General features: G+C 40.4%; 2 protein-coding genes and 1 non-coding gene across 3 annotated transcripts in view; 1 reads left to right on the plus strand and 2 right to left on the minus strand.

Moving 5' to 3' along the window:
• Positions 1–12,761, minus strand: part of LOC117497448 (SRSF protein kinase 2-like) — a 66,990-nt gene extending 54,229 nt beyond the window's left edge. The window contains 2 exon segments of the mRNA XM_034149434.1: positions 12,372–12,438; positions 12,685–12,761. Coding sequence (XP_034005325.1) covers positions 12,372–12,438; positions 12,685–12,700 — 83 coding nt within the window. The 5' untranslated portion in view covers positions 12,701–12,761.
• A 998-nt stretch (positions 12,762–13,759) lies between these two features.
• Positions 13,760–13,833, minus strand: trnat-agu. The gene has a single exon. It is a non-coding gene; the product is annotated as a tRNA-Thr (tRNA).
• A 2,645-nt stretch (positions 13,834–16,478) lies between these two features.
• On the plus strand, positions 16,479–26,664 carry pus7 (pseudouridine synthase 7). Its single transcript, XM_034149475.1, has 17 exons — positions 16,479–16,579; positions 16,763–16,874; positions 17,623–17,931; positions 18,018–18,102; positions 18,725–18,841; positions 18,935–19,079; positions 20,844–20,955; positions 21,065–21,142; positions 21,348–21,476; positions 21,872–21,997; positions 22,086–22,147; positions 22,246–22,406; positions 23,632–23,758; positions 24,081–24,182; positions 24,493–24,622; positions 24,981–25,072; positions 26,159–26,664. The coding sequence occupies exons 3-17, from the start codon at positions 17,633–17,635 to the stop codon at positions 26,293–26,295; spliced, it is 1,902 nt and encodes a 633-aa protein (XP_034005366.1). The 5' UTR covers positions 16,479–16,579; positions 16,763–16,874; positions 17,623–17,632; the 3' UTR covers positions 26,296–26,664.
• Positions 26,665–27,430: the final 766 nt, after the last annotated feature.

A 27,430-nucleotide genomic window follows, 5' to 3' on the forward strand; every position in this document is an offset into this window, starting at 1 on the left:
ACTTTGACTGAGATTAAAATGCTGAAAAACAATACAACATTATGCTTGTTAAGTGCTTGGACATTGTTGCGCCTCACTAACTAATGGCTGTGGGAAATTGTGATCTTAAATGAGGATCTTCTCTTCAGGAGGTCCTACTTAAACACCTACTGAAGCGGCCCACTTCTACAATATATTCAATTAGCAAGTCAGCCAGCAATAATACTGGCACCATGGCCACCAGGGAGGAAATCATTCCTACTCACACACCACAGAGGAAGCAGCTGATATCATATTACAACTCAGTTTATAACAATGAATGATCTGTGAGGGGGAGAGCTAATCTCTCTGACTGTCTGAGATTCCTATGTGGGTTTTTTATTATTTATTATTTATTATAAGACTGTAGGATTATTGAAAGTAATCCAGGAATACATTCAGACAGAATGAAAAATGTCCCCCATATGCAGCTAGATGTACAGGTGAATGATGTATACAGATCAATGTGTTAAATAGCTTTCCTTAAAAGGGGACCTGTCATTTTGATGTCTTTTATACATAAATATGTGTCCCCGGTGTGTCGGGGAACTCACGCAAATAAAACCCTCTCTCTTTTCCTCCATACCCAAATCTCTAAAAACAGGACTACAACGGAGCTGATCCAGATTTGCGTCCGATATGACGTAATATCAGAAATGTATGCTGGCTTTACACCCACGGCCCTATCAGAAACAATGCCCGACTGTTTTGGACGTAATATGGTCGGTGTTTACATTAGCATCGCTAACACTCAGAGCTAACTTGTACTGGAGAGCATGTGTGTGAAGAAGCAGGAAATAAAAAAGGAACTCACCTTGTGGTATAACCGGCAAGAGAGAAAGCCTTTGAGCTCCATACTGTTTCAGAAATAATCCTTGATAATCCATGATATGGCGTTTCATCACGGCAGCATTTAGTTTAGACAGTAGCTGCCGGGTCCCGCATGAGCTCAGCCCCCTCCTTTTTTTTTTTAATCAATTTTTTTTTTTTAGAGCTTTATAGCCAAAATCAGCACTTTTGAAACAGGAAGTGAAATAGAGGGATATGAGGCATGGCTAGAATGGGTGATCTGTTTGGTATTTTGAGCAAAACACTTCATAGACATGTTTTTTATATATCTGAGACCTATGCTATTGCCTAAAAATAGCATGATAGGTGACCTTTAAGTTGCATAAAAGGATGAAATGACAATGTATAGTGTGAAAGGTCTTCTGAATGGTGATGAATCAACAGAGAGTAACCCAACTCCAGTACTCCGAAGCTCTATACAGCATTTTTTCACAAATTTTTGGTTTTACAGCCCGCAACGTAACTGTTTTGTTCAGGCTCGCTGCTCTCATCACTTCATTCCTAGCAGCTGCCTGCTGCTGCTGGAAATTAGGCTGTTTTCAGCTAAGAAAACCCACAGTACGTACCAAAACACAGCATCAAATAGTGACTACACGGCCTCGCTCGGCCTCGCTCGGTATGGCTAGGCCTCGTTAGGACTGGCTCACTTTATGGCGCATTTCCATTACAGTTTAGGAACTGGGGTAGTATCTATAGTAACGCAGTGTAGGCGGAGCGGTGACGTGATCTTCAATGAGAACCCCAGAAAAACAACACAGCCGTTAGCTGTTAGCCCTCAGAGCTCACAACTCCTCATATATGTTCAGAAACTAGACAAAAGTTAAACAAGTACAAACCACAGACTGCCTGTGTCATGGTGAATACAGTCGCTGGTTTATTTATGTCTGTATAGGCCGTTGTTGTGAGTGTGGACGGTCGGAGCATATACTGCGTTAGCTTAGCCAATCTCCATTTAAAAAACACGCATTTTAAAAGGTTTTTCGCCTGCCGTCTGTCTGCAGACTTGTCAAAGCATTAATTCATGGTTTTTACTAACCGGTATCAGTATGTTGTTACTTCGGCATCATTTTGAAACGTGTATTACAATTAAATCACGGTCAAATATGTTCATCTTGTTGTAGTTGTAGGCCCCTTGCCAGCGATTCTCTCTCTAGTTTAGCATACTCAGCCCGACTCAGCCTCATTGTCTCTGGCCCTAGAACCACGATTTTATGAGGCCAGAAAAACTGTGAATTAGGACCCGCCGGCCGGTACTAGGCCAAGTGGAAACGCAACCAAAAACGGGCCGCTGACGTCACAGCCCTCTTAAACCGTGCTCCGCGCTGTAGTTGAAACGCACCATTATTCTGCTCAACTGACAATTTAAGGCCAACATTAGCAACACCAAACAATCCCGTCATGACAGAGGGACACATGGGTGTGGATGGCTCCTCTATGGCAGCGACAATGAACACAAAAACACAACTCATCTCCAGTCAATGCCCAGTGTTATGCTGCTTCAAAGGAATCCTTCACTGTTGTCCTGCAGGTCTGACTTGTACCGACACATCTCAAAAGTTTTCGATTCCAATGTACACAAACCAAACTATAGCAGTCATATGGGCCTTTGCCTCTAAGTTAGTTAAGAGAGGATATGTTATGCTCATTTTCAGATTCCAGGTTCATATTTGTATTTTCTGCTTCACTGACATGTTCAAAAAGCTCTTTATTTTCCTCATACTGCCTGTGCTGCAGAACCTCTTTTCAACCAGAGCCCAGTCTGCTCTGATTGGTTAGCTGGCCGGCTCTGTTGTGATTGGTCAACCGCATAGAGGTGTCCCGCCACTTAGCCTGCGACGTACAATGTGTTGGAGCACGAGCCAATAGAAGCGCGAGTGTAACATAGTGATGTCATTATGTTAGGAAATAAACAAAAGGTGTCCAATCGAGGCGTGTCAGGCAGGGGGGAGTGTATGGGAGAGAAACTTTGGTATTTTAGCCTTTTTTGCAGACAATTTACCTGCACAAAGATATAACACACTACAGGAAAGGAGAACTCCAAAAAACATGATTGAGCCTCTTTCACATTCGGATCTCTGCATAGTGCTTCTGCCATTCAACCTATGTGATTTCCCTGTGTCCAACGCAGCAGTTTTCACTAACCATTCCACCTCTCATTCCCTCTCTCCACTTTCCTCACTCCCTCTCTCCATCCCTAGCTTCTCTGTTGTTGTTGGTTGGCCAGACACCTGCTCACAAAGTCTAATTTTCACACTCTCAGCCCTCCTCCATGTTGTGCTCGCTCTTTATCTTTTGCTCTACCTATCTAGATTTTAGCATGCCTTTCACCATTTCTCTCTCCGCCCTTTAATCCTCTCCATGTCTCTCTCTCTCTCCCTCTCTCTCTGTCTGCATGCAGCTCACATGCTCTGCTCTCAGCACCCGCTCCATCCATCCTGGCTGCAGTATTGATGAGGGAAGCTTTATTAGCTGAGCAGTACAAATCTGCTTGCCAAAGATCCAGTCTCTGAAATCCTTGACACGCCTGTACAATTCATTGCATACTAACTATCAATCCACCATGGCTTACTTCCTGAACTAACACAGCTGGCCACTCGTGATCATCGACAGCTACGGTAGGTTGACTTCCCGGCTCCCAAGGGAATCGATTCAATTAACTAACAGGGAACCTTTTGGTTACCGCTTGCTAATCAATAAAGGATCATTAATCACTATGCCAAAGTGATCGTACACATGATCAAAAACAACATGAATAAATGTATCTACAGAACCTAAAGTCTTAGTAATAGTTTGATATTTTGGAAAAGGCAGTTTTGCCCTTTCTTACCAAGAGACGATGCGACTGAGATGAGAAGATTAATACCATGCTCATGTCTGTAACTTAAATCAGGGTTCATACACTTTTTCACCAATGATTTTCCATGACTTCTCCAGGACCAAAAAAATTACTCTTTCTCAGCGGTACCACTGAAAATGGTTTATTTTAACATGGAACAGGAAAATAAGGTCTGAAACATGTTGTGTCTATCTAAAACAAATCCAATAGTAGGCTTACTAGCTTCTACAGGCTAAAGCAACTGAAATCTCTCACCAGCAAAATACCTCGTCAGTTAAATGCCATTTTACGTTTCATTACTATACGGTACAGTATTTATTATCATTATAGTATTACTATTTTGGCGATTAGATAAAATATAAATTATATTTGATGCAACTTTAGTTACATTTCCATGACTTTTCCAAAACTTTGGGAAAAATATTGTTTTCCATAACTTTTCCAGGGCCTGGAATTAGCATTTTGTATTTCCATGACTTTTCCAGGTTTTTAATGACCGTAAGAACCCTGTTAAATATATGAAGTTGGATCCAGCTTAGCTTAGCATAAATGCTACCTTGTTGTTTTAAAGGGTCGTTAGTAAGACACGATGGAGAGATGATGGCAGGTTGATTTAACTTCCATTCAGCTAAATTAACTCTAGCTATACACCTTAATTTAAGGTTTATCTCATCGTATCCCAATAGCTTCAGTTTAACATAAGAGTTGTTTTCTCATCAGACCTTTGGCCACAAAGTAATTATCTTCACCAAACTTGAACTGTAATTCTAATACATCACACACTGGTGATATGTGGTTCTTAAATCAAACTAAACCTAAATGACAGCATTCAGAAAACTCAATTACTTCAGAAAAATAAAAATTAACCATAAAATATGGAGAATCTATGAACTCAAAGTGCTGAAGATAAAGTCTGTTTACTAATGTTATACAATGCTATGTGTACATATTTGTATGTATTCATGTAAGAACGCATGCTAACATTCAAGTGTCATGCTAATTTAAGCACATTGTTGAATGGTTACAAAAAACTAAATCCTAATAAGGTGTAGGGCTGCACGATTAATCGATTTTAAATCCAAATTGCGATTTGAAATTATGCAAAGTTTTTTGTTTTTTTTATTCTTCTTGTGTGTCAGTCATCCACACCAATCAGAAGTGCTGTGCTCCACAAGTAATAGCCATTGTTAACCAATCAGAAGTGGCCCACGGTGTGTGTGTGTGGGTGTGTGTGTGTGTGTGTGTGTGTGTCACTGTCTCTGTGTATGCGTGTGTTTGTTTTATCTATGGAAACACTCTCCTGTAGATGTCCTTTTAGATTTTATATATATATATATATATATATATATAGCGCAAATTGAATCGCAATATCTGTCAGTAAAATCGCAATTAGATTATTTCCCCAAATCGTGCAGCCCTAATAAGGCGCACTTCCTTCAATTGTTTTGGAGACATTAAACTACAGCAATGTTTCTTAAGAGCAATCAACGTGTGATTTCAATCCTAACAGACTCCAGATTCAGCTTGCTTCCTGTTCCCAGTAAATAAACCCTGTTCCGTCTCTGCAGTTAGCCGGCTGCCTACTCTCATCTTCAGTCAAAGACTACAGGCTGGGCAAAACCCAGAAAATCAATGCATTTCATGCAGAAAGGTCCATAATGCTACGACTGTACTGCTCGCTGACAGATATATATCCCAAAAAGAATAATAGCATTTAGACTCACCAATGCTCTGCCTGCCACGCTATGACTAATGAATGCTATTATACTGAGCCACTTCGATATCTTTCACACTACCAACCCCAGCAAGTTTGAGTATGCCTATCCAAACTCATTTAATCTTCAAGACAATTCACATCAAATGACTTGAAAACGGCTATAAGTTGTCATTGTCTTATTTAAAAAGCAGACACACATCTCAATCTCTATTCAACAAGGCAGATCAAACGTTTACAGTTTGGTGGATTTCCAGCAGAGGAATGCTACATATTGTTCGTATGGGTAACCTATAAGGTCAATAAAAGGGTTTCTTGTCAAACACTTAAATCTTTCATATGTATCTGACTGTACCGTTAGCCTTTACTTTAAATGGCCTAAATAGAGAAGGCCATTTGAAGTCATTAAATATGCATCTCTACCCTCACCCTGCCATTAATCGTAACTTCATCATTGTTGTTCCTTGTACTCATGCCGACTAGCACTCGCTTTGTTATTATTACAACTGCTCTACTAGAGTCAAAGAGCCAGTGTTTCTATGGTTACATGCACAACAAAGGGCATGATGGTCCATTTATCTCAAATGACAGGCAAAACTCAATAAAGAGAGGGATGATAGAGTGAGAAACATAAATGTGAAGGTGTAAAAGCTATGATCCCTCACTAAACAAATCCTTTCAGAGAAAAGAGGACTGTTGCAACTTGCATTGTTGTTGGTATAAACAAATCCCCCTAAAAACAAAGTGGCATGGTAGAGATGTAACAAACTGTAGGGACAATTGAAGATAACATGGCATTAATCGGTTATTATTTGCATGTTTAAATACTTCATCATCCGATTACTCACAGGATATACTGTAGTTTATAAGATATCAAACTTAAACATGTTACAGGCTTCACAAATCACATTTAAAATGCAGCTGTCGACATGCATTTTTTGTAAATGTCTCACCACTTTCGCACTTCTCCACACTTTTCGCTCTCTTCTAAACTGAAAATGCATCTGGAACACATTATAACATCATTTGGGCTTAACTCAATTAACTTGACTGAGTATAGTCTGACTTTTGATTCTTTCCGCACATATAATAATAATAATAATAATAATAATAATAATAATAATAAATGATACTTGTATAGCGCTTTTCTAGGAACTCAAAGTCGCTTTGACAGAGACTAAAAAAAAACACAAAGAAAAATACAAAAAGAGATAAACAAAACTGAAAATAGGGGGGGGGGGGGATGGTCAATTGTTGAATGCAGTGTTGAACAGGTGGGTTTTGAGTGATGTTTTGAATGCGGTGAGGGAGGAAGAATCTCTGAGGGATTGGGGTAGTGAGTTCCAGAGGGTGGGTGCAGCAACGGAGAAGGCTCTGTCGCCCCAGGACTTGAGGTTGGTCCGGGTGGGGGGGGGGACAGGAGGTTGGCAGCAGCAGAGCTGAGGGAGCGAGTGGGAGTGTCTCTGTGGAGGAGGTCAGTCAGGTAGGATGGGGTCAGGTTATGGAGGGCTTTGTATGTCATCAGGAGGATTTTGTACTGAATTCTCTGGGGGATGGGGAGCGAGTGGAGCTTGATGAGGACAGGGGTGATGTGTTCACAGATTCGGGTGTGGGTGAGTAGACGGGCGGCGGAGTTCTGGATGTATTGAAGTTTGTTGAGGATTTTTGCAGGTGAACCATAGAGGAGGCTGTCATATCAAAACATTTCCAGAGATCAACGGAGCTACGACAAAATGTCCATTGACTAAAACTTGACAAAAATGGGATTATTTTGGGCCATTACCTCAAACCTGACATTCCTACTACTTATTGGAAAACATGAACACCAATCCTAATATATTTTCTTCATCTTGTGTTGACTGAACGTTTTCACATTTTGGATTTGGGCTTTGGATTGAAAAAACATGTTACCTGGACCTTTAAGAAATTGGGATGGATAGGAATTGCTACTTTCAGAAAAATGAAATGAATCAATCAAGATACAATTGGTAGTTTGATTGATAGTAATAGTTCAGAATCAGAATACCTTTATTAGTCCCACAGAGGGGAAATTTGCAAGGTCTCTGCATTTGACCCATCCTAGTGTTAGGAGCAGTGGGCTGCCATTATGTACGGCGCCCGGGGAGCAGTGTAGGGAACGGTGCCTTGCTCAGGGACACCTCGGTAGCACTTGGTCTTTCCGGGACTTGAACTGGTGACCTTCCAGTTGCCAAGCCAAGTCCCTATGGACTTCGCCACCACCGCCCTGTAACCTGATACAAAAGCAGCCTTATACAAAAGCATGTATCAACTGACTATAGGCTGAAAACATTGAAAATCTCTATTGGAGATTGATTAATCTAAGTATAAAACAAATACAAGTATTAGTTCCTCAACCTGTTGGATCATACAAAACAACTCATGGCTCAATACCAGAAAGCTTTCAACGCCTCAACTCCTATCGAGTATCTCTCAAGCAAACACAAACAGATGACTCAATAACTGGCACGCATATTATACAATACTAACATCCAGATCATCAAGATAGATCGAGGGAAGTATAGAGATAGGATCAGGTTACAGTGTGCGGGCAAAAGACTAAACTTCAAAGGACAACACAAGCAAACGTTGGAGGAAGAAAAGAGATAGTATATCAAAGTGAACTTAGAATGAACTTTCTTTTGGGCCACAACCAAGTTCAAAGCATCTTCTATACTCCTCCTACACACTGCACACCTATACCTGCACACTCACACATACTGAGTTATTTTAGAAGATAAATCCAAGGAAATAACAACAAAGCACAACTACGCCTCCAAATCACAACGGTGTCTTTGAATGTTTCTAGCATCTCTCCAGCCTAGTACACAGTCTTTGGTCAGCACCCTAAACAGAAGTTTTAAAAGCTGGAAAAAGGCTTTGAAGAACACACTTATAGCTGCAAGGCCAAAAGATCAGTGTCTTGCTTACAAACACGCTCTGCTCACCAATCCATACCCAAACATGTGACTGCACTGCTTGTGCTGATGATGTTAATCGTCAAGAACGGAGCATGTGTTCCCTCAGAAATGGGGTGGTTTCCCTCTGGGTAAATAACAAACAAACAGCTCACATTGGTTTTTCAGTAGGAAATGAAGTCCTTAAACAAAATGTATGCTGTTCGTATCTGATCAATGGTGTCTGAGATACTGTGTGACAGATACAAAATGACTAATCCGTCATCCTATAAGTAAATAAACAGCTGTCAATTTAATCACTTGAGTGCATCTGCAAATAAACTGTTTACATTGATTCATCTAATAATACTGGTATTTGGTCAATTACATCGTGTTGTTTTTTAATTTATTTCAAAAGGATTCAACTATGTTTGCTCATATAAATATATTCTGCCTAAAGAAGAGGTAATTTTGCATTGCTTGTTTATATTTATAGGTTATATTTACCCAGTTGATCATATAAGTGTAGCCTGTTAGCATGCTAGCATTTGTTAATATCGACCAAACACAGAGAAGGGCTCAGGTGGTTTGCAATGACATTGACAAAAGTATTGGGCAGCAGATTAGACTGAGCTGAAGATGGCACTAGATGGTTCAGGGGATCACTAAATCTGTATGCAACGATAACTCATCCTGTAAGGACCTTTGGTTAGATGTATTTTCCTTGACAATGCATTGAATGGTTGTCAGGACATTACCCGTACAACCAGGGGCGGACTGGGACTATAAATCAGCCCGGGACTCTCGACCGGCCCACTTCGGTACCGCAAGTAAATACCGCTAGTAAATTGTCGACGGGGACGGGGGACGGGTGGTGCTAATGACTTATCCGACCGGCCCACATCGTCCGACCGGCCCACTTCAGTACCGGCCCATCGGGCTTCGTCCCGAACGTCACGATGGCCAGTTCGTCACTGCGTACAAAGACAAATGTCAACCTGCATGTATATGGCGCTTGGAGAAAAGTCAGTGAATGCCAATGTCAGTAGAATTCAAGGCATCGTGAATGTCCATCCTGTTGTTTTTTTTATATTTCAATATGGACCCAAGAGTCCACACAGCGGCGTGCGTTGAAGCTTGCTGGCGGGCGTGTCTGAAACTCAACCAACAACCAATCACATGAATCTCCCGCCCCTGACACACAAGCAGCGGTTTGATTGGCTAGAGCTTGTACTGGCATATGATTCGATTGGCTGACGCTTCTGCCGAGGCTTCAAAAGTTGAACATTGCTCAACTTTTGCAGCGAGCCACGCCAGCAAAGCTCCGCCTCGCTTCCCACAATGCAGTTCGGCGAAAAGTGACGTCACCCCATTCAAAGTGAATGGTGAAGCTTTCAACGCACGCCGCTGTGTGGACGGGCCGTTACAGAGCTTGTCAACTTAAAAACAGAATAGCAAATTAGCCCCAATCTGCCGGGCATGCAAGTGCAACTGATGCATTTAATGGGTTAGAAAGCATGATTGGGCAAACAACAAAAATACTTAAATATCTGCAGGATTTCAATCTTGATGAACAGACCACAAAAGCAAAAAGAAGTTTCTATGGAAGCCACATACAAAATATAATTGATGTGTCCTTACACACCGAGCCGATTTTCGGCGTCGATAGATGTCGATAGATGTCGATAGATGTCGGGCCGTCGATGAGCGTCGTGTCGCCCTACTCAGGGTGCGTTTCACTTCGGTGAAATGGATTCCTTGCGTCCCTCACTTGCGTCGTTTCCCTGCGACTAGTCCCTCCCACCAGGGAAGCATGGAGAGACGCAAGGAAACCACGAGAAGCAGGGAAATGAGTTTTAAGAGCAATGGGACGTCGTTTCCTCCGGAGCGTCACGTGAAGCGACGTCCGTTTGTGATGACGCCGCACAGCTGATCGTCTGACAGCAGCCAGATCATCACGCAGTCTGTTCTTCTTCTTTCGGTGTATCACGCAGTCTGTCTTCCGGTTGTTGCCTCTTTTGAATGACGAATACACACTACCGCCGCCTGCTGGTAAGGAGAGTTATTGCCACTCACGCATGCGCAGTTCGTACGTGCTACTTGGCCGTCGGCTGAAGTCTTTGCGGTGTGTTCCAGTGCGAAACATGGCCAAGACGCAGGAGACGTGAGGCGACGCGTCCCGACGGTTCCTTGGTGTCAGTTTGGTGTGTAAGAGGCTTAAGAGGCTTTAAAGAGGTTAGACTTTGTGATTATATCCCTTCTCTCTAGACTAAGCGATGTATGTTAAGATGGCACCCAGACAGTGTGCACTTCTTGGGGTTGGGAATGTGTGTAGATGCATTTTAGATGCAGTGTCTGAATGAATAAGTTCAAACATGGGAAGAGGTATCAGATGAAATCAGAAGAGATAAAAGTTGAGCGACAATGCAATGACTGAACCTGAGTACACACTGCTCTGAATGTGAAAGCCCATGTTTGTTGGAATTGTGTGTGTGTGTGTGTGTGTGTGTGTGTGTGTGTGTGTGTGTGAGAAAGTCAATGAATGTTTGTTTGTTTTGGTTTCTAAACACAAAGCTCGCCTCAGCTGTGTGAAGCCCTTCAGCGGAGGCCAGGCGTGACTCTGGATCAAAGAAGATCATATTCCTTATAAATAAAGTATTTCTTTAAAAGTGTGTGTGTACACAAACAAGAGTATATGTGAGTGTACTTGCCTTGATACCACTGTGACCTGCCTGGATAAGCATCTGCTAAATGAATAGCTTTAGTCATTTGTTTAATTGTACAGCTGAGATAAACAGTGAATCGACAGAAAAAATAAGCCGCAACTATTTTAGATGAATTTGAGTCATTTACCAAGCAAAATCAACATGATTCCTTGTTTAAAATCATGATGAATTGTATTTTTAGAGCAAATTATAAATCAGGATAATTAGTGCTGATGTATTCATCATACAAGTATAATCTTTAATCAAGAGACATTTTGTTACTCATGTTCTGTCCCTGCTTAATCCCCCTCAGAGTTAAGCCCTGTATATATCCGGGCATACCCTGGGGAAAAGGCCAAATCCACAACATGTCACCAATCTCAAAGCTACCACTGGGTTCATTTTTTATTTACAAGATAGCTGCTTCTAAGGGATAATAAAAACCTAAAATAGATGAAAATCCAGCATATGGAATTACCTCACTACTGACGTAATGTTTTCATGATTTAAGACAGAAAATCTGAATAACTGGCCTTATCATGCGGGGTCTTTTTTTGCACACATCTGTTTGCTGTATTTCAATGTGCAGGTGTTTGGGAAATCCAGCACATTCTAGCATCACGCAGAGAGCAGCCCCCTGGGGTGGGCATTGGTTGGTATCACCTAATTGATGCCTTCTTCGGCTGCCGGTGACGTCGCTCCAATAGCATCATGCCATGAAGAAAGCCCCCACTCTACCCACTCCAATTCGCATGCACTTTACAGAGCCACTGCGCTGCTCACACTCCAGTCCGCTGCAAGCACACACACCGGGGAAATCAAGCTGAAATACCCGTGCATCTGCAAGACTGCCTATACAACCAGACACACCAGGAAACAATGCTCATACAAATTCAACAAAAGTTACATAATCCAGCCCCATGATGTGAGAGATTCCAAAATAGGCATTTCGATAGAGGGGGGTGTTTTGGTTCTTATCAGTCTGTACTGCTGCAAAGAAACGAGCTGTCACACCTCCTTTTACAGCCCCCTGTCAAAATAATCAATCAGGAGGCTATCAGAACCCAAGAGAGGCAAAATAAGGCATGAAGCTACTGTGGATAGAAGCAGGCGTTAGGAGTCAAGTGGGGTCGTTTTTTAACGTAAATGGCAACTTATCACAGTCCAGAGTAGCCCATATGCGTGCTGAAAGTAAACGCCTTTGGCCATATGTGCGCACAGTCTATACCGGCGTCAGACGGTGAGACACCCGCTGCCAGCGAGCCAAACCCCGGCAAACAAACACTTCACTTTCACCATGTCGTGCAGTCATCAAACGCCGCCGCCCTGCTTACCTCCGATGGTGACCGGTTCTGTCTTTCTTCCCCTTCGGCCTCCTTTTTCTAGCCTGGATGGCCATCACTGCCGGGGCGATGAGAGGTTTATCAACGGGCATGACCGACGTCCGAGTTCGGGGAAGGGTGTAGGAGGGACGGGGAGAGAGAGAACAAACATTCATCATTAGGCTTTAAAGCTGGCGGGTCATTAGCGTCGTTTGGTGTGTTCTGGTAGGTTAGCTACACGGGTAACTTCCGCCACCTTTCATGTAAAATACAAACAGTAATGAGTGTGGTAGCATGTTCAAGTTAGAGGCTGAGGGATACGCACCTTTCCTGGAGCTCATGTTTCCTCCTCTTCCCCTCAGCAGGAGCGAGCAGCTCAGCGGCAGCAGCCGGATTCTCTCTCGCAAATACACACATACACAAACACAACACATACACACTAACCTCTACACGCGCTCCCTCTGGCGGCAGTGACATGCAGTGGCCGCGTGGATATGCACCAATTTGCACAAATACATTTGTTTTTGCCACAATGTAATCATATTTAACAATAAAACGAGTCGAAAAAAAAATATTAGCCTATTGGGAATGAACTATTTATCACATGTATCTGATTACTAAACAATATGATTTGTTTTCTTACTTTTTTAATGAAGGAAGCGATTAGAGGTAAACAGAGCATTATATTATTGACTCTCATTAGTGAGGATTAAATGAGAACCCTTTTCTTTTCATTTACTTAGGTACAATTAATATTAAACATGTTAAGTTGCTTTATTGTGAAATGGTGGGCATGCAAGATGGTGTCACATACAGAACAATTATGCTTTATTGAGGAGAATTAGACACTTTAAAAGCTAAGGAGCATGCACCTGAATTTAATTTAAGTGCAATACAACATTGTTGCTTGTGTAGAAGAAACCTATAGACCTACTACATAAGTAGACTATATGTTCCTGAATACTGTACATCTGGCTAGTACAGTACATGTTTTAGGTATTTGTACTTTAAGTATTTCCATGTTATGCTAAGCTAAAGTCTAGAAGGACATTACCTTAGCTCCACTACATTTAGAAAATTACCTAAATGTTTAATTGATTTCCAAAGTATTTGCTAATCAATTTCCAACTCTGCTATAGTTGAACTATATAACCCTAATTCACTATGCCAAAGAAAGACAAACATGAACTAACAGCATTAAGGAGGAAACCATAGTATATATGGGAGGAAACATATGGTAGCATTGACAGAAGTAACCATGATGTCATATGATTGCAAACAGGGTGTTTGATTCACAGTTAACACAACCAACAAGTCTTTATTGGTTTACCTTACCATTGATACGTTTCCCTGCAAATGTGAATCCGATCTGAGGCATCTTACGTTAATTCTCAGTGAAAAGGCATCGCTGGGATTCGAACCCAGGATCTCCTGTTTACTAGACAGGCGCTTTAACCATCTAAGCCACGACACCGATATCATCAGTATTTATTGCTATTAATTTAAGTAAGTTGCTTCCATTTTGATTTTTCTTCATCAGAATCAGAATCAGAATGCCTTTATTAGTCCCACAGAGGGGAAATTTGCGTTGTTACAGCAGGAAAGAGCCACAGACAGCTTAATGTATACCTATGTTAAGAAAAACACTTTACATGTATTTTCATGTAAAGTTCATTCCGATTTAACAGGAGTTTTATGTGAATTAAAAATATATCTTATATGCTTGGGCGTCACTTTGTTAGAAAAAGTGGTGCAATTTTCCTGATTTAACATCAGCATAGGAGAAGACAAAAGATGTCCCTCCCCTGGGTGTTGAGCACCTGCATGAAAAACCAATGCAAAGACCAAGGTGTTTCTAAAACATTGAACGCCCAACTATTTGTCTTGCTGTGAATTTGTCTTTATGCACACAACAAGCACACGGGAATGGAGGACAGAACATGACAAGGGTAAAAAAAAAAAATGAATGCATAAATACAGGAAACAAAAAATACAACAATAAATAAAAGAGAAAAAAAAACTGTAATAAATAAATGTGGAAATAAATATAGCAATAAATAAACACAAGAAAAAATAAATATGGAAATAAAAAATATAAAACAATCTCATTCGTATATTAGGGTTAGACTTAATTACCTGAATAGTCCTTTAGAAAAAACTGGAATTAAGCCTAAATATCTGTCTATTTTTTTTTCAGTTTTTTACACCACAATTAAAAACGTTTTTACAAGAGTTTGTGAGAGCTATTACTTTGAAAGAAATTGCAAGAGTTCCTCCCGGGCAGCTCAGTGAGGTAAAATAACAAAACAATATCATGCTGGGTGAACCGCTGACCTTCAGGTTGGAAGACATCCATTTGCCCCCTTGAGCCAAAGTCACACACAAATGTTGCATTAACATCTTACTATTACTTTACATTATAACATTATCATGAGGAAAGGACTTGTCAGAGGAGATATTGTAAAAACACTTGTTGAAACTCATCACAGGAAGTGACAGTCCAATTTCTTACATCTGTTCAGAAATCACAAGGCTACCAGGGCATCTGGAGTCATGTTTCTTTTGTCCTTTACAAACAATGGAATTAAGCCTTGGTACCTTTCCACCAAACTTCAGGTATTTTTCCAATAAAAATCCTCCATTCAAACAACAAAATACTCATCTCTTCTGCACATCAGCCCATAATTGGGATGTGGCTGAGAGGAAGAGCTGTTGTCTTTTGATTCTGAAGGTGGTGGGTTCAATACCAGCCAAGCAGTTATCACGTAGATTTTTCCTATTGTGTATTGTGCTGCTTGTTAAATGTGTGCGTTATCTCACTGCTATAGTGGAGAAGAGCTTCAAAATCAAAAATCTCAAACCTGTTAGAAATTCCATCCCTTGCACTCCTGTTACTGAGTTTTCGGTAGTAGCAAAACCTTTAATAGCAACAACATTTTTGACGCTAATAAACATTTATATCTGGCTCTTGAGGGCTCTGAAGTGAAGTGTACTTTTTGCGCCAAATACATCAATACAAGTAAATCAAAGTTTATTTAATTAGCCCAATATCACAAATTGTACTTTTGTGTCAGGGGGCTTAAAGGTGTATACAAAACATGAATACGCCAGAAATTCCCGGTGCTGAAAGCTTTTAAAATATGTATTGAAGACAGAAGAGTCACTGTGTTTCGCCTTGCACTGTGTACAACTTGACACACAGCTTCTAAATAAAATGGGGACTGGTCAGAAAAAGTGAAATAAATATTATAGCAACTCAAAGATATTGTTAAAGACACGTACACAACTTTGTGAAGTACAATTGTTATAAATGTTGTCGTATCCACAGAATAAAAGGCTACCAAGCAGAACAACATTGTGTGAAACACGCACAGACACAGAAATTAATAAATATATTAATGTTAGTCAAAATAAATGTAATACATTAAAGATGTGTGTGTTCTGTTTCATTCTCAACTTATATATTTTTATTTATACATGTATTTATTTTGTGATTATTTATTCCTGTATTTATTACATTTATTTATTTCTGTATTTATTTCCTAATTTATTTATTCTTTTATTTATTTATTCCTAATTTATTTATGCATTTATTTATTTATACTTATGTCATGTTCCGTCCTCCATATAATGAGGAATTCTTTTTGGTTTACATTACTTTTTTTTTAAGTGCAGTGCATGTTACTAACATGTCCAAATTGCACATCTTGACACTAAACCAGTGTTCTTGTTCATTACATTTCTTTATGCACTTTATTTTTCAGAACATTTATAAGTTATACTTTAAAAAAGTGGTGTGGACAAAAATGTCAATTTCAAAAAGTGGTAAGGACCATAGACTGTATATATAGGTATTAGGTAAGGACATGTCCCCAGCGCAAATGTCGCCTATAAACTCCCTAAAAACTGACACATTGTAGACGATTAACTCTCTAATTGTAAATTCCATTTTTTTTTACGTTATCTTCCCCTATATGTGTTTTGTAAATGGCTGCAATGTGTATTGATTTGAATAAAATCATGTTGTTAATTTTATTATTATGTGAGAAGCTAACTGCATGATTGACAGGTCTTTAACCAAACGTTTGCAGTGGGCGGGCTCTAGGTAGGATCTGTTTCCGGAACAAACCCCCCACACACACACACACACACACATACACACACGTGTGTGGCAAAAGCTGGCTTTCAACGCTGTCCGTATTGCATATAATCAGACGCAGGTAAATTGCATTAGAGCTATCTCTTGAAACATAGTCGGTTTTTGCTTTATTTACCCCGACGTTTTAGCTTAGCTTTGCTGTTACCAATGCTAGCATTAGCCAGTAATGTTAGCTATTACATGCGAATGCGCTAGCTGCTTTGCTAACTTTTGAGTTGCTATTATGTTCATTTTGTTTTTCCAGGGCCTCAGCAAACTCCAGTCCGTTAACAAGTTGCTGCAAGTGTTTGGCAGCTGTGCAACAAGAAGAGTTACCCTGATCCACATCTGTTTTTGCAACCTCAGCTCCACAAACTGTAAGTCATTTCAATCGCATTGTTTTATAGGCCGATAATGTGATTTGAGTTTGTTGTCATTCCTCAAACAAACACTGCAATGCCAAACATCTGCAGTTGAAGTTGTTTTAAGTGCATCGATTCAAGATGATTGCATAATCGAGTTTAGCATTTGCAATATGTTCCTAATGATGATCACAGTGTTTTTAACCCACAGTAGGGAGACTTGCATAATGTAAGAATGTATGCAAATGAAGACACGGTGGCATTCATAGTTTTGGTTCACAGTTTAGTTATTATTTTGTGGGTAGAAAAAAGAAGACAGCTACAAAATGTCAAGAGAAATAAGTTATCATATTTTAATATTGAAATATACAATTTGTTGTATGTATATAGACTTTTTGCCCTACTTTTTATTTTGTATTTTGTATTTTATTATATATGTTGCATTGTTGGAGGAGCTCAGGTCAGAAGATTTTCATTGCCATTGCTACACTCTGTAGCTTTGTGCATATGACAATAAAACCTTTGAATCTTGTTTTCTCAAAAATATAAACTGGATCATCACACTGGCTGAAATGTATGCACATTTATATAATGAATGTTATTGTAGATGTAAGTACTCCTACTATGGTGTCACACTGTATGGCACTACCGGTAATATGTATTTATTTGTATTTAATCAGCAGGCATTATACAATTGTTTTCATAGTAAGTGTACTCTTCAATGGAGTTACCTTTTTATGTTTTGATTTCTCTGTTCTCACAGCTTGGCTCTGATGGCTGAGCCTGAGCACGTGTCCGTCACAGTCCAGGTGGGAGAAAAGAGAGGCTGTCCGGAGGAAGAAGTCAAAGACACACCTTCGAAGAAACCCAAAGTTGAGAAGGATCACAAGAATGGAGACCCTCCAGTCAAAGTGGATGAGGAGGAGGAAGGGCCTGATGGGGAAGCAGTTGATGGAGAAGAGGAAGGTGAAACCTTTGCAGATATGATGAAGCATGGCCTCACTGAGCTGGATGTGGGTATCCTGAGGTATGTCAGTGACCATGAGGGCTTCTCAGGAATCCTGAAAGAAAGGTTCGTCATGACAGCTTTTAACTAGTTTGCATAACTTGTTTCAGTTTGGATTGTTTAACAGATAATTTGTTGTGGTTTGTTATCAGATATTCAGATTTCGTGGTGCATGAGATCAACAGACAAGGCAAAATCGTGCATTTAGATGACCTCTCCGTTCCTGCAGAGGCTGAGGTAAGATATTGGATTACATTTCAATCACCAGTGTTTCTAGGCAGACCTGTAAACAGCTTAAAATCCTCCTGAATCCCTATTTTTCATATCTTTTCACATTCTTCGTATCATTTTGTGAAATTGTTTATATGGAATTGTATCATGTTGGTCAATTCCATACACAAGACATATGTTGGTATCCATCAGTGTGATAGGGATCGCCTAAATTGCTTTTTTGTGAGATTTCCTCAATTTTCCACTGTTATTTTTTTTTTGGGAGGCGCTATCCTTATCTGAAGCAAGTCATATACAGATAGAGGGTTTTGTAATATGCTGTACAGATTCTAAAACCCCCTGAGGCAAATTTGTGACATTGGATCCATATAAACATATTGACTCAGCTTCTCCATTAGACTATTATTGAGATTTTAATATTATGGCTAAATGTATCAGTGGACAATAAGCATTTCAAATGTATTATTTCTTGTTCAGAGATTAAACGACGTCTTGAATTCATTATACAAGTACAAATGATAATCCAAAATAACTACTGTTACTTTGACACTCTTAGCTAAACAAATATAAAAGGAAAGCTTTGTGGAAAGCAACCATCAAATGATGTTTAAATGTTCTTCTAATTTAGGAAGCCCCAGAGCCTGAGCCGAAACCAGAGGATTGTGACGTGCTAACAGAAGAGCAGAAGAAGAAGCTTGGCGAGCTGCAGCTCTTCAAAAACAAAGAGGACGAGGTCTCCATTGAGGTGAGTTCACACGCACTGGATCCCTTTTTATCATAACTCAAAACCCAGTGGACGTTTTAGGTGATGACCTTTCTCTTCTCTTAACATCTGTAGGTGATGGAGGACACTAAAGAGAAGCGGACACTGCTCCACAAAGCCATCAAGACACAGTTTCCTGGTATAGAGACAAAGACGGAAGAGAAGGAAGGACGCAAGTTCATAGTAGCCTACCATGCTGCTGGGAAGAAAGCTCTAGCAGGTAAGAGGAGACAGAACCAGACGTCAGCTTTACAGTCTGGACAGGGTTCTTGACCAGTAAACTAATATGTCTACATTAAGCTTTTCTGCTGCAGTGCATGTTTACTACAGCGCAGTCAAAACTATGCATGCACTAATGAATGTGCACCTGCATGATTATGCTCCAATCTGTACTCGCAGTGTTTGTTAAAAGTAGCTATGTGGTCTGAGTTTTGACTTAATTTGGTCAGAATGAACACTATAAAAGAAGACTTTCAGTATTGTGATGCCTTGAAAAAACCTCTGCACCCTTGTTGCTTAAAGGTCCCATGTCATGCTTTTCCGGTTATTACCCGTCCCCTTGTGTGTTATTTCATTTAATTTCAAACCTTTATTTATCCAGGTGTATCCCATTGAGATCATTGCTCTCTTTTTCAAGGGAGACCTGCTCAAGTAGGTTCCACATGAAACATAAAAACATAAACAGAACAACAAAAAGGACATCATACAGCATCATTACAGGGATTACAATTTACATACTATCCACATGAACAGGTACCAACAGCATCCGATTGAGTAGCATCCAACCGAGCTTTAAAAACATTTAGTGGCACCAGATTGCTCAGTTTCCATTTCAATTGCAGACTATTCCAAGACAGAGGAGCTGTGCATCTAAATGCTATTTTCCCTAAGACAGTCCTAGCAGTTGGCACATTTAATAAAACCACAGCATGCGATCTCAGGCAGTAGCCACTTACAAATCGCTGTGAGATCAGGGAGAAGATATAGGATGGAAGTTTCCCTAACATGGCTTTGTATATAAAAATGTACCAGTGACTGAGCCTCCGTACAGTTATGAAGGTTTTTATGCATGTAAACGGTCTGCAGAGTCACAAACCCTCAAAGTACACCCTGTAGCGAGTAAAACTCTAACACAGAAAATACCTGTCTATGCTGCCCCAGAACGCCTCGTTGGAGATTTCTCTTTTTCTTCCTGGGTACAGTGACGTGCCCATACCCAAATGGACCCATTGGTCCATTTGGACCAATCCGTGGAGCCGTTACGTTACGTCCGTGGATTGGTCCAAATTGAATTGGCTGCGGGTGTGTGTGTGTTCGGGCTGGGTTTCGCTGTGTCTCGCTGTCTCGCAGATGGCCACTGGGCTCATAGGGAGGAGGGGGGGCAGGAGCTCCAACAAGCCGTTTAGGACAGAGAGTGAATACACATACTATACAGAGATGCTGTATGAGAAACCAATGCGATTTTGGAAAATTGCACAATATAAATCTATTTTAGTATACCTCAACAATGGAATTATGATCAATAGAAATGGCCATGACATGGGACCTTTAAACCATTTTAATACCGTGCTCCACTCTCAGGCCCATGCATGAGATCTCATCCCTGACATCTCACCCCACAGTCCTTAAACATCTTTTACTCAGTAACATTATTCTATCCTCCTTTTGCTCCCCTCTGGTGGATAGAGGTGAAAGCAACTGCAGGTAAGAACTTATTCTCCACACACCTCAGAGGAAGTGGTTAAAACCCACACGGAGTTAGGTGTCGGTTACTAGGACAATGCTTTTTCTTTTTGTAATCAAAAAGTAAACGTATTCCCCATTATTATAAGCAATCACAAATGAGTTTAACTTAAAGGTAACCACGTGGAAATACAACATCTGTTAAGCTTTACCTGGAATCTTAAAAGTGAATATTATATTTTGTATCTGTGAATTATTTAGCTCAACAATTTTTACAATGTTCTTCATGTGTCCATAAAAGCTCCAAGGAAACACTCCTGGCCCAAAAACCGTGGCAGTTTCTGCCACTTTGTCCTCTACAAGGAGAACAAGGACACCATGGATGCTATCAATGTGCTTTCAAAGTTCCTCAGGTTTGTGTTCAACTTTAAAAAAAGGATAATCATTTAATCATAAGAGACAGATAGTTATTTGCCCAATGGAATAGGATTTGAACCGTCATTTCTTCATTTGACTTTCTAGGCTTAGACCCAACATGTTTTCCTACATGGGAACCAAGGACAAGAGAGCCGTCACTGTGCAGGAGATAGCAGTGCTCAAGTGAGTGTGGAATGCTTTAAGCTTATCACAACATGAATTACTGTGCATTAATTTCATTGTCTGTGTATGATTTCTGAACAAAGTGGTTCATGGTGCATCTTGTCCGTGCTGGAGGAGTTTCTGCTGTTACTAGGCAGATGATCTCTGGTGGGGCAGCATTTTGACAGGATGAGTGATTAAATAAACCTTGTCCCTGTCCTCTCAGGATCACAGCAGAGAGGTTGTCTCACCTCAACAAGTGCCTCATGAACCTGAAGCTGGGAAACTTCTGCTACAAAAACCATCCTCTGAAGCTGGGAGAGCTGCAGGGCAACCACTTTACTATTGTCATCAGGTCAGCAGATGTTATTTAAGCAGATGTTACGTAGACGTAAATCCCTTTTTGTTATGAATGCTGGTTACCTGTAACCAACCAGTGGTTGTGTGTCCAGTATTATCAAGTATTTTGTTAATAGTGCTCCTTATGATATAAAATCTGCCATGTCTAAAAAATGTCAATGACTCCCCAAAAAGATGTATAACGCATAAATTCTCTGGTTTAAAAATGTTGTCCCGTTGATTTTGTTTAAATTTGAGCATGATGTTTTGCTTCTAGCTTTCATTTTTAGGAAGTCCTGTATCATATCTCTTTCTTCGAAATTGTTCAGGTCTTGAAACCATTGTTTACTTCCCTGTTACATGAATGTACTTCTCATTGTTGTTTTATTGGTTGATTTATCTGTAAATCAGGAACATCTCAGGCACAGACGAGCAGGTCGAGCAGGCCATGACGTCCATCAAGGCGACAGGCTTCATCAACTACTATGGGATGCAGCGCTTTGGCACCACGGCCGTGCCTACACAACAAGTTGGAAAGTAAGGTCAAACCCAGGGAGACTGACATATATTGTGATTATGTTATTAGTGTTTACTCAAGTATTTTAATCCTTTTGTTTCGGCGCAGGGCTATCTTAAGAAATGACTGGAATGAGGTGGTGGATTTAATTCTGAAGCCCCGTCCTGGAGGTAAGGAACTTCTTTCTCTCACACTTTCTTCTACTATATTTAAATTAGATAAGGTTTAAAATATGTAAATCCTTCAACCCTCGTTAACACTTTTTCAGCGGAGAAAGAGTTCCTGGTGCGCTGCAGAGAGGAGTGGGCAAAGAGTCAGGACCCCGAGGCGGCCCTGAAGAAGCTTCCCAACAAACGCTGCGTGGAGGGTCAGCTGCTCCGAGGCCTGTCCATGTACGGCAAGAAGAACATCGTCACTGCTTTTGGGATGGTTTGTGCCCTTTTTTTTTAATCATTATTGATAATGCTATAAATAAGCTGGAAATGTGTGTTTTAAAGAAACAGAACATACAATTAGTAAAGCAGCAAAGGTCCGATGTAAATGTATGTTTTTTGTTATCATTTATAATGTAAAGGAATATGAAACTTTAAAAGAGGGTTTACACAGTTCCATACAAATCTGATTTATTTAAAATACAACAATAAAATACACCTTTTTAGGTCTTAAAATGAATGCTCTACTGTTGTGTTGTGCTGCAAATAATCTAGAGGGTCACAGGAATGTATTTATGTCTTTCTTGGTGGAAGAATTAATTTAATTTCAATCTACGATGTCTTAAAGTCCCTAATGTGAACTGGGGCATTTCCACCATGGCGCGGTTTAAGCGTGCCGTGTCGTGTCGTGCCGGGACCGTTTTTGGTTGCGCTTCCACTAGGCCTAGTTCCGGCCCGGGGGTACTTTTTCACCTCTTTTCTGGCCCGACAAAATCGTGGTTCTATCGGGGCCAACAAACAGGGCTGAGTCGGGCTGAGTATGCTAAACTAGAGCGAGAATCGCTGGCAAGGGGGCTACAACTACAACAAGATGAACACATTTGACCGTGATTTAATTGTAATACACGTTTCAAAATGATGCCGAAGTAACAACATACTGATACCGGTTAGTAAAAACCATGAATTAATGCTTTGACAAGTCTGCAGACAGACGGCAGGCGAAAAACCTTTTAAAATTCGTGTTTTCTAAATGGAGATCGGCTAAGCTAACGCAATATATGCTCCGACCGTCCACACTCACAACAACGGCCTATACAGACATAAATAAAGCAGCGACTGTATTCACCATGACACAGGCAGTCTGTGGTTTGTACTTGTTTAACTTTTGTCTAGTTTCTGAACAGATATAAGGAGCTGTGAGCTCTGAGTGCTAACAGCTAACAGCTGTGTTGTTTTTCTGGGGTTCTCATTGAAGATGACGTCACGGCTCCGCCTACACTGCGTTACTATAGTAACTACCCCAGTTCCTAAACTGTAATGGAAGCGCAGCATGAAGTGAGCCGGCCCTAACAAGGCCCAACGCGGCCTAGCAGTACCGAGCGAGGCCGAGGCCGACCGTGTGGTGGAAATGCGCCATAAATGTCCAAAACCTTGGAAAATAACTATCTATTTATAAAACTTTTCATGACATTTTCACTGACGAGTCTTTGTTATTCTTTCAGCTCCCTCGTAACAACCGCCTGATGTACGTCCACAGCTACCAGAGCGTGGTGTGGAACACCATGGTGAGCCGGAGGATCGATGCCTTCGGCCTGAAGGCTGTGGAGGGGGACCTGGTGCTCAAAGGAAGTAAGAAGACCCCCTTTCAATTAGCTTTTGTTAAAGTGAGAGTCAGTGGTAATAGTTTTATCATTAAACTCTCAGGCAAGTAAGCCAACAACACCATTAAAGGTCTGCTACGGTTTGAACTAAAGATTTAAAGACCCCCAAATCAAAGTATTTTAAACATGTATATTTTTGATTAACTAAAATAAGTGTTATTCATGGGTATTCCACGTAATATCATAGGGTTTTCAGTTTGGCACCTCTTACCTCAAACTGCATTTTGGCCTGATGTTGAAAAAATGAAAAAGCTGCCTTCTAATGTTTTATTTTTGATATTTCCATGTAGCCACAGCTCATGTGCTGTCTGCAGAGGAGGCTGAGACCACCTCCATCCATGACACCGTGATGCCACTTCCTGGGTTCGATGTCATCTACCCCACTCATCATGGTAAGAAGTGGTTCTTGGTGAGAATGTGGATGTTAGATTAAAAGATAGCTGTCAAAAATAACATTGGGATGTTTTAAAACTAATGCATGGTACTACACGAGCTGCACAAAATGCTTTTAAGCTCCACAGGCTGCTTACATGGATCTGAATAAAAAGCTAATTGAAAGAAATAAAAAAAGTGTGGTTTAGCAAAATCTGAAATCTTTGACGAAGAAACAAATTCACCTAAGTCGTCTCCAGAAAAATAAATAAAAGGAAAATGTAGACCTGAGCTTGTATTTGCCTGTAACGTTGTTTCTATCTTGTTTAGTGGGTAAAGGTTACAGAGAGCTGCTCACTGCAGACGGGCTGGACATCGACAACATGAGACACAAAGTGAAGGACTATTCTCTGGCCGGAGCGTACAGACGCATCATCATCAGACCCACTGATGTCAGCTGGTGCGTCGCTAATCAAATACTAGTATTGTAGCGGACTCTAAGGACATCGTTCATCATTGTCTGACACTAGCAACCAATGTCTCTTTTCTGTGACAATAACACTTGGTCAGTTTTCTTGTTGAGTTTTTAACTGATAAAATCAACGACACACAAGTTATGTAGTCAAAGATAAAAGTTTGGTTGTCTATTTTCTCACAATTTCTACAGCATATTATTTCTTCACATGGTGCAGCACTGTAATGTTACCCATATTGTAATACAGAGATTGTTATTGTGTACTGCAGGTATTTGAATGCTTTAGTTAAATGATACTGTGAATTCTCTAACCTGTTGTGGTGTTTCTGTCTGTTTAACGCAGGGAGGTGATTCAGTATGATGACCCCAGGATCTCCCTGGTGCATAGTGATTTTGAGAAACTGGAGAATAAACCCGCCCCTGTTTACAACAAAGGTAAATGTATATTTTTGTCTCTAACTAACTAATTCCACCAAGATTTTGATCCCACAAATCACAAAATCTACATTACTTGAGAGATGTTTTTGGGTTGTTTGCCTATCCATCCATCCATCCATCCATCCATCCGTCTGTCCTTTACTTGTGAACATGATATTTAAGGAACAGCTGAAGGGAATTTCTTCAAATGTTGCACTAACGTCCACTTGGACTAAGAGAGGAACGATTTTGAAGATAATTTAAGTTTTGGACCATAACTCAAGAACTAATATGCAAAATGCAACTTGACTTTCTGTTAGAAGAGTTCAAACACATGACGTTAATTCTAGTTATTCTAGATCAGGGGTGTCAAACTCAAATACACAGTGGGCCAAAATTAAAAAATGGGTACTAGTCGAGGGCCGGACTGGTTCAATGTTTATTGCAAAACGTATTGAAATGAACTTATTGCACATATTAAACCTGGAACTAACAAAGCTTAAATGATTGCCTATAAAAACAACATTAAACATTAAATAATCAGTTGCATTCATTTCTTATGGCTCAATCTGCAGCTTTTCCTCAGTCATTTCTTATGATTACATTTTTCCACAGCTTCAAAAAAACAATTTCCCTCAAAGAACAAACCAAACATGCCCTGTTGTCACAAGAAAAAAAGTGCAAAAGGAAACATCCATGTAAACTCAGTTTGCTGCTCTGTGATGCTAGTTCAAGCCTGATACTTGGCATCTCATCTTGGGTACAAGTTCATCAATGTTTGGGCTCAGGCTCTGAGCTGAGGAACTCCTCAGGATTGAGTGAAGGTGTGCAATATACCGGCGGGCCAGATCTAATAGTAATTAGAAATTATCCTGCGGGTCAAAATTAAATTACCACGGGCCGGATTTGGCCCCCGGGCCTTGAGTTTGACATGTGTATTCTAGATGCATTATATCACGTCTGTCGAACTTGGCACGTTAAACAATCTGCAATACATTGGCAGCATAGAGCTGGGATGCATGAATGTTGATATTTGTTTGCTTTATAGGGTCTTTTTGACCGTCCTCTTTCTCTGACACTGTGTTTCTCTCATTCCTCCGACAGAGGGGAAGCATCGGGCTCTGAGGATGGAGTTCTCCCTACCTCCATCAACCTACGCTACCATGGCCATCAGAGAAGTCCTCAAGGTGGACACTAGCATCAAGAAACAGACGCAGCTCAACACCACCTGGTTCAACTGAGGCCAAAACACTCTGGCTCAAACCGGACTGCTGCTGCAAAGCACCGACTACTGTGGCTTCTTACTCTTGTGAGCGTTTTAAGTGAACAGAGAGAGAGAGAGATTTGGCTCCATGTGAAGCCAAACAGTTATTCCTTTGAAGTACAAAGAGCAACAATTTACCATTATTACATTTTTTAAAAGTGTTTCTGTCCTGCAATGATTCAGCATATTTTGAAAATGGTTTACTGTAGGTAGACGTTGTGCTTACAGGATGCTGCTGCACAAACTGCTCAGCTTTGTACAGAAATATGAGTTTTTGTTTTTTTAACTTTGAGCTGAATGTGTGAAATGTAGAAACTCTTGAAGAGACATAAAAAATGTTGAATTTATAAAATGAAGTCTGTCTTTGATTAAGTGTTGTCAAAACGCTGATGCATAATCATTCATTTTACATATTCTTCAATGCACTGAAGTATTTTTCCACCTTTTTTTAATAGTCATGATAATATGCTTGTTGTTGGTGGATGTTAGAACAGCACTCTCACAATAGAGTACTTTTATAATTTTCGAATCATAAATCTAATTGATAGATTTATGATCGATAGATTTATGATTAGAAAATTATAAAAGTAGGGTAGACATGTGGAAATTATCCGACTGAACAAAATGTGATCCGTCTCTTAAAGGTGGGGTAGGTACGTTTGAGAAACCGGCTCGAGATCGCTAGAATTTGAAAATACACAACCGGAGAAAATCTGCCACTTCCTTACAGAGCCCCTCCTCTAACACACACGAACGCGCACATGACCAATGAGGGCACGAGATAAGTTTGTGCACAGATGGAAGGCTGACAGGCAGGTAGGCCATCCAGTTATTTTAGCCGGGCCGGCTAAAATGATTGGTCGTACTTTTTACAGTATTACAGCTTCCACAGATGACATTTTTTTATGGATCTTTTGTCAAAGCACTTAAGATATTCATTGCTATCAGGATGTTAAGAGCATTCCATGGAATATAACAAAGTGTATCTCGAGCCGGTTTCTCAAACTTACCTACCCCACCTTTAAATGTGTGTCAACCACAGACCTTTTTGAGCTATTTTCCAAAATCCTATGGAGAAATTGCATTGCTTTTTTGTCGAGGGAACCGGAAGA

This window comes from Trematomus bernacchii, unplaced genomic scaffold (assembly GCF_902827165.1).
Source record: "Trematomus bernacchii unplaced genomic scaffold, fTreBer1.1, whole genome shotgun sequence".
NCBI lineage: Eukaryota > Metazoa > Chordata > Actinopteri > Perciformes > Nototheniidae > Trematomus > Trematomus bernacchii.

Bases quoted from the DNA above. Each gene is read 5' to 3' on its own strand.
- pus7 (XM_034149475.1), top strand. From the start codon at position 17,633: ATGGCTGAGCCTGAGCACGTGTCCGTCACAGTCCAGGTGGGAGAAAAG. The intron at 21,143-21,347 runs GTGAGTGTGGAA...CTGTCCTCTCAG, and splicing joins CAGGAGATAGCAGTGCTCAA to GATCACAGCAGAGAGGTTGT. The intron at 21,998-22,085 runs GTAAGGTCAAAC...GTTTCGGCGCAG, and splicing joins CCTACACAACAAGTTGGAAA to GGCTATCTTAAGAAATGACT.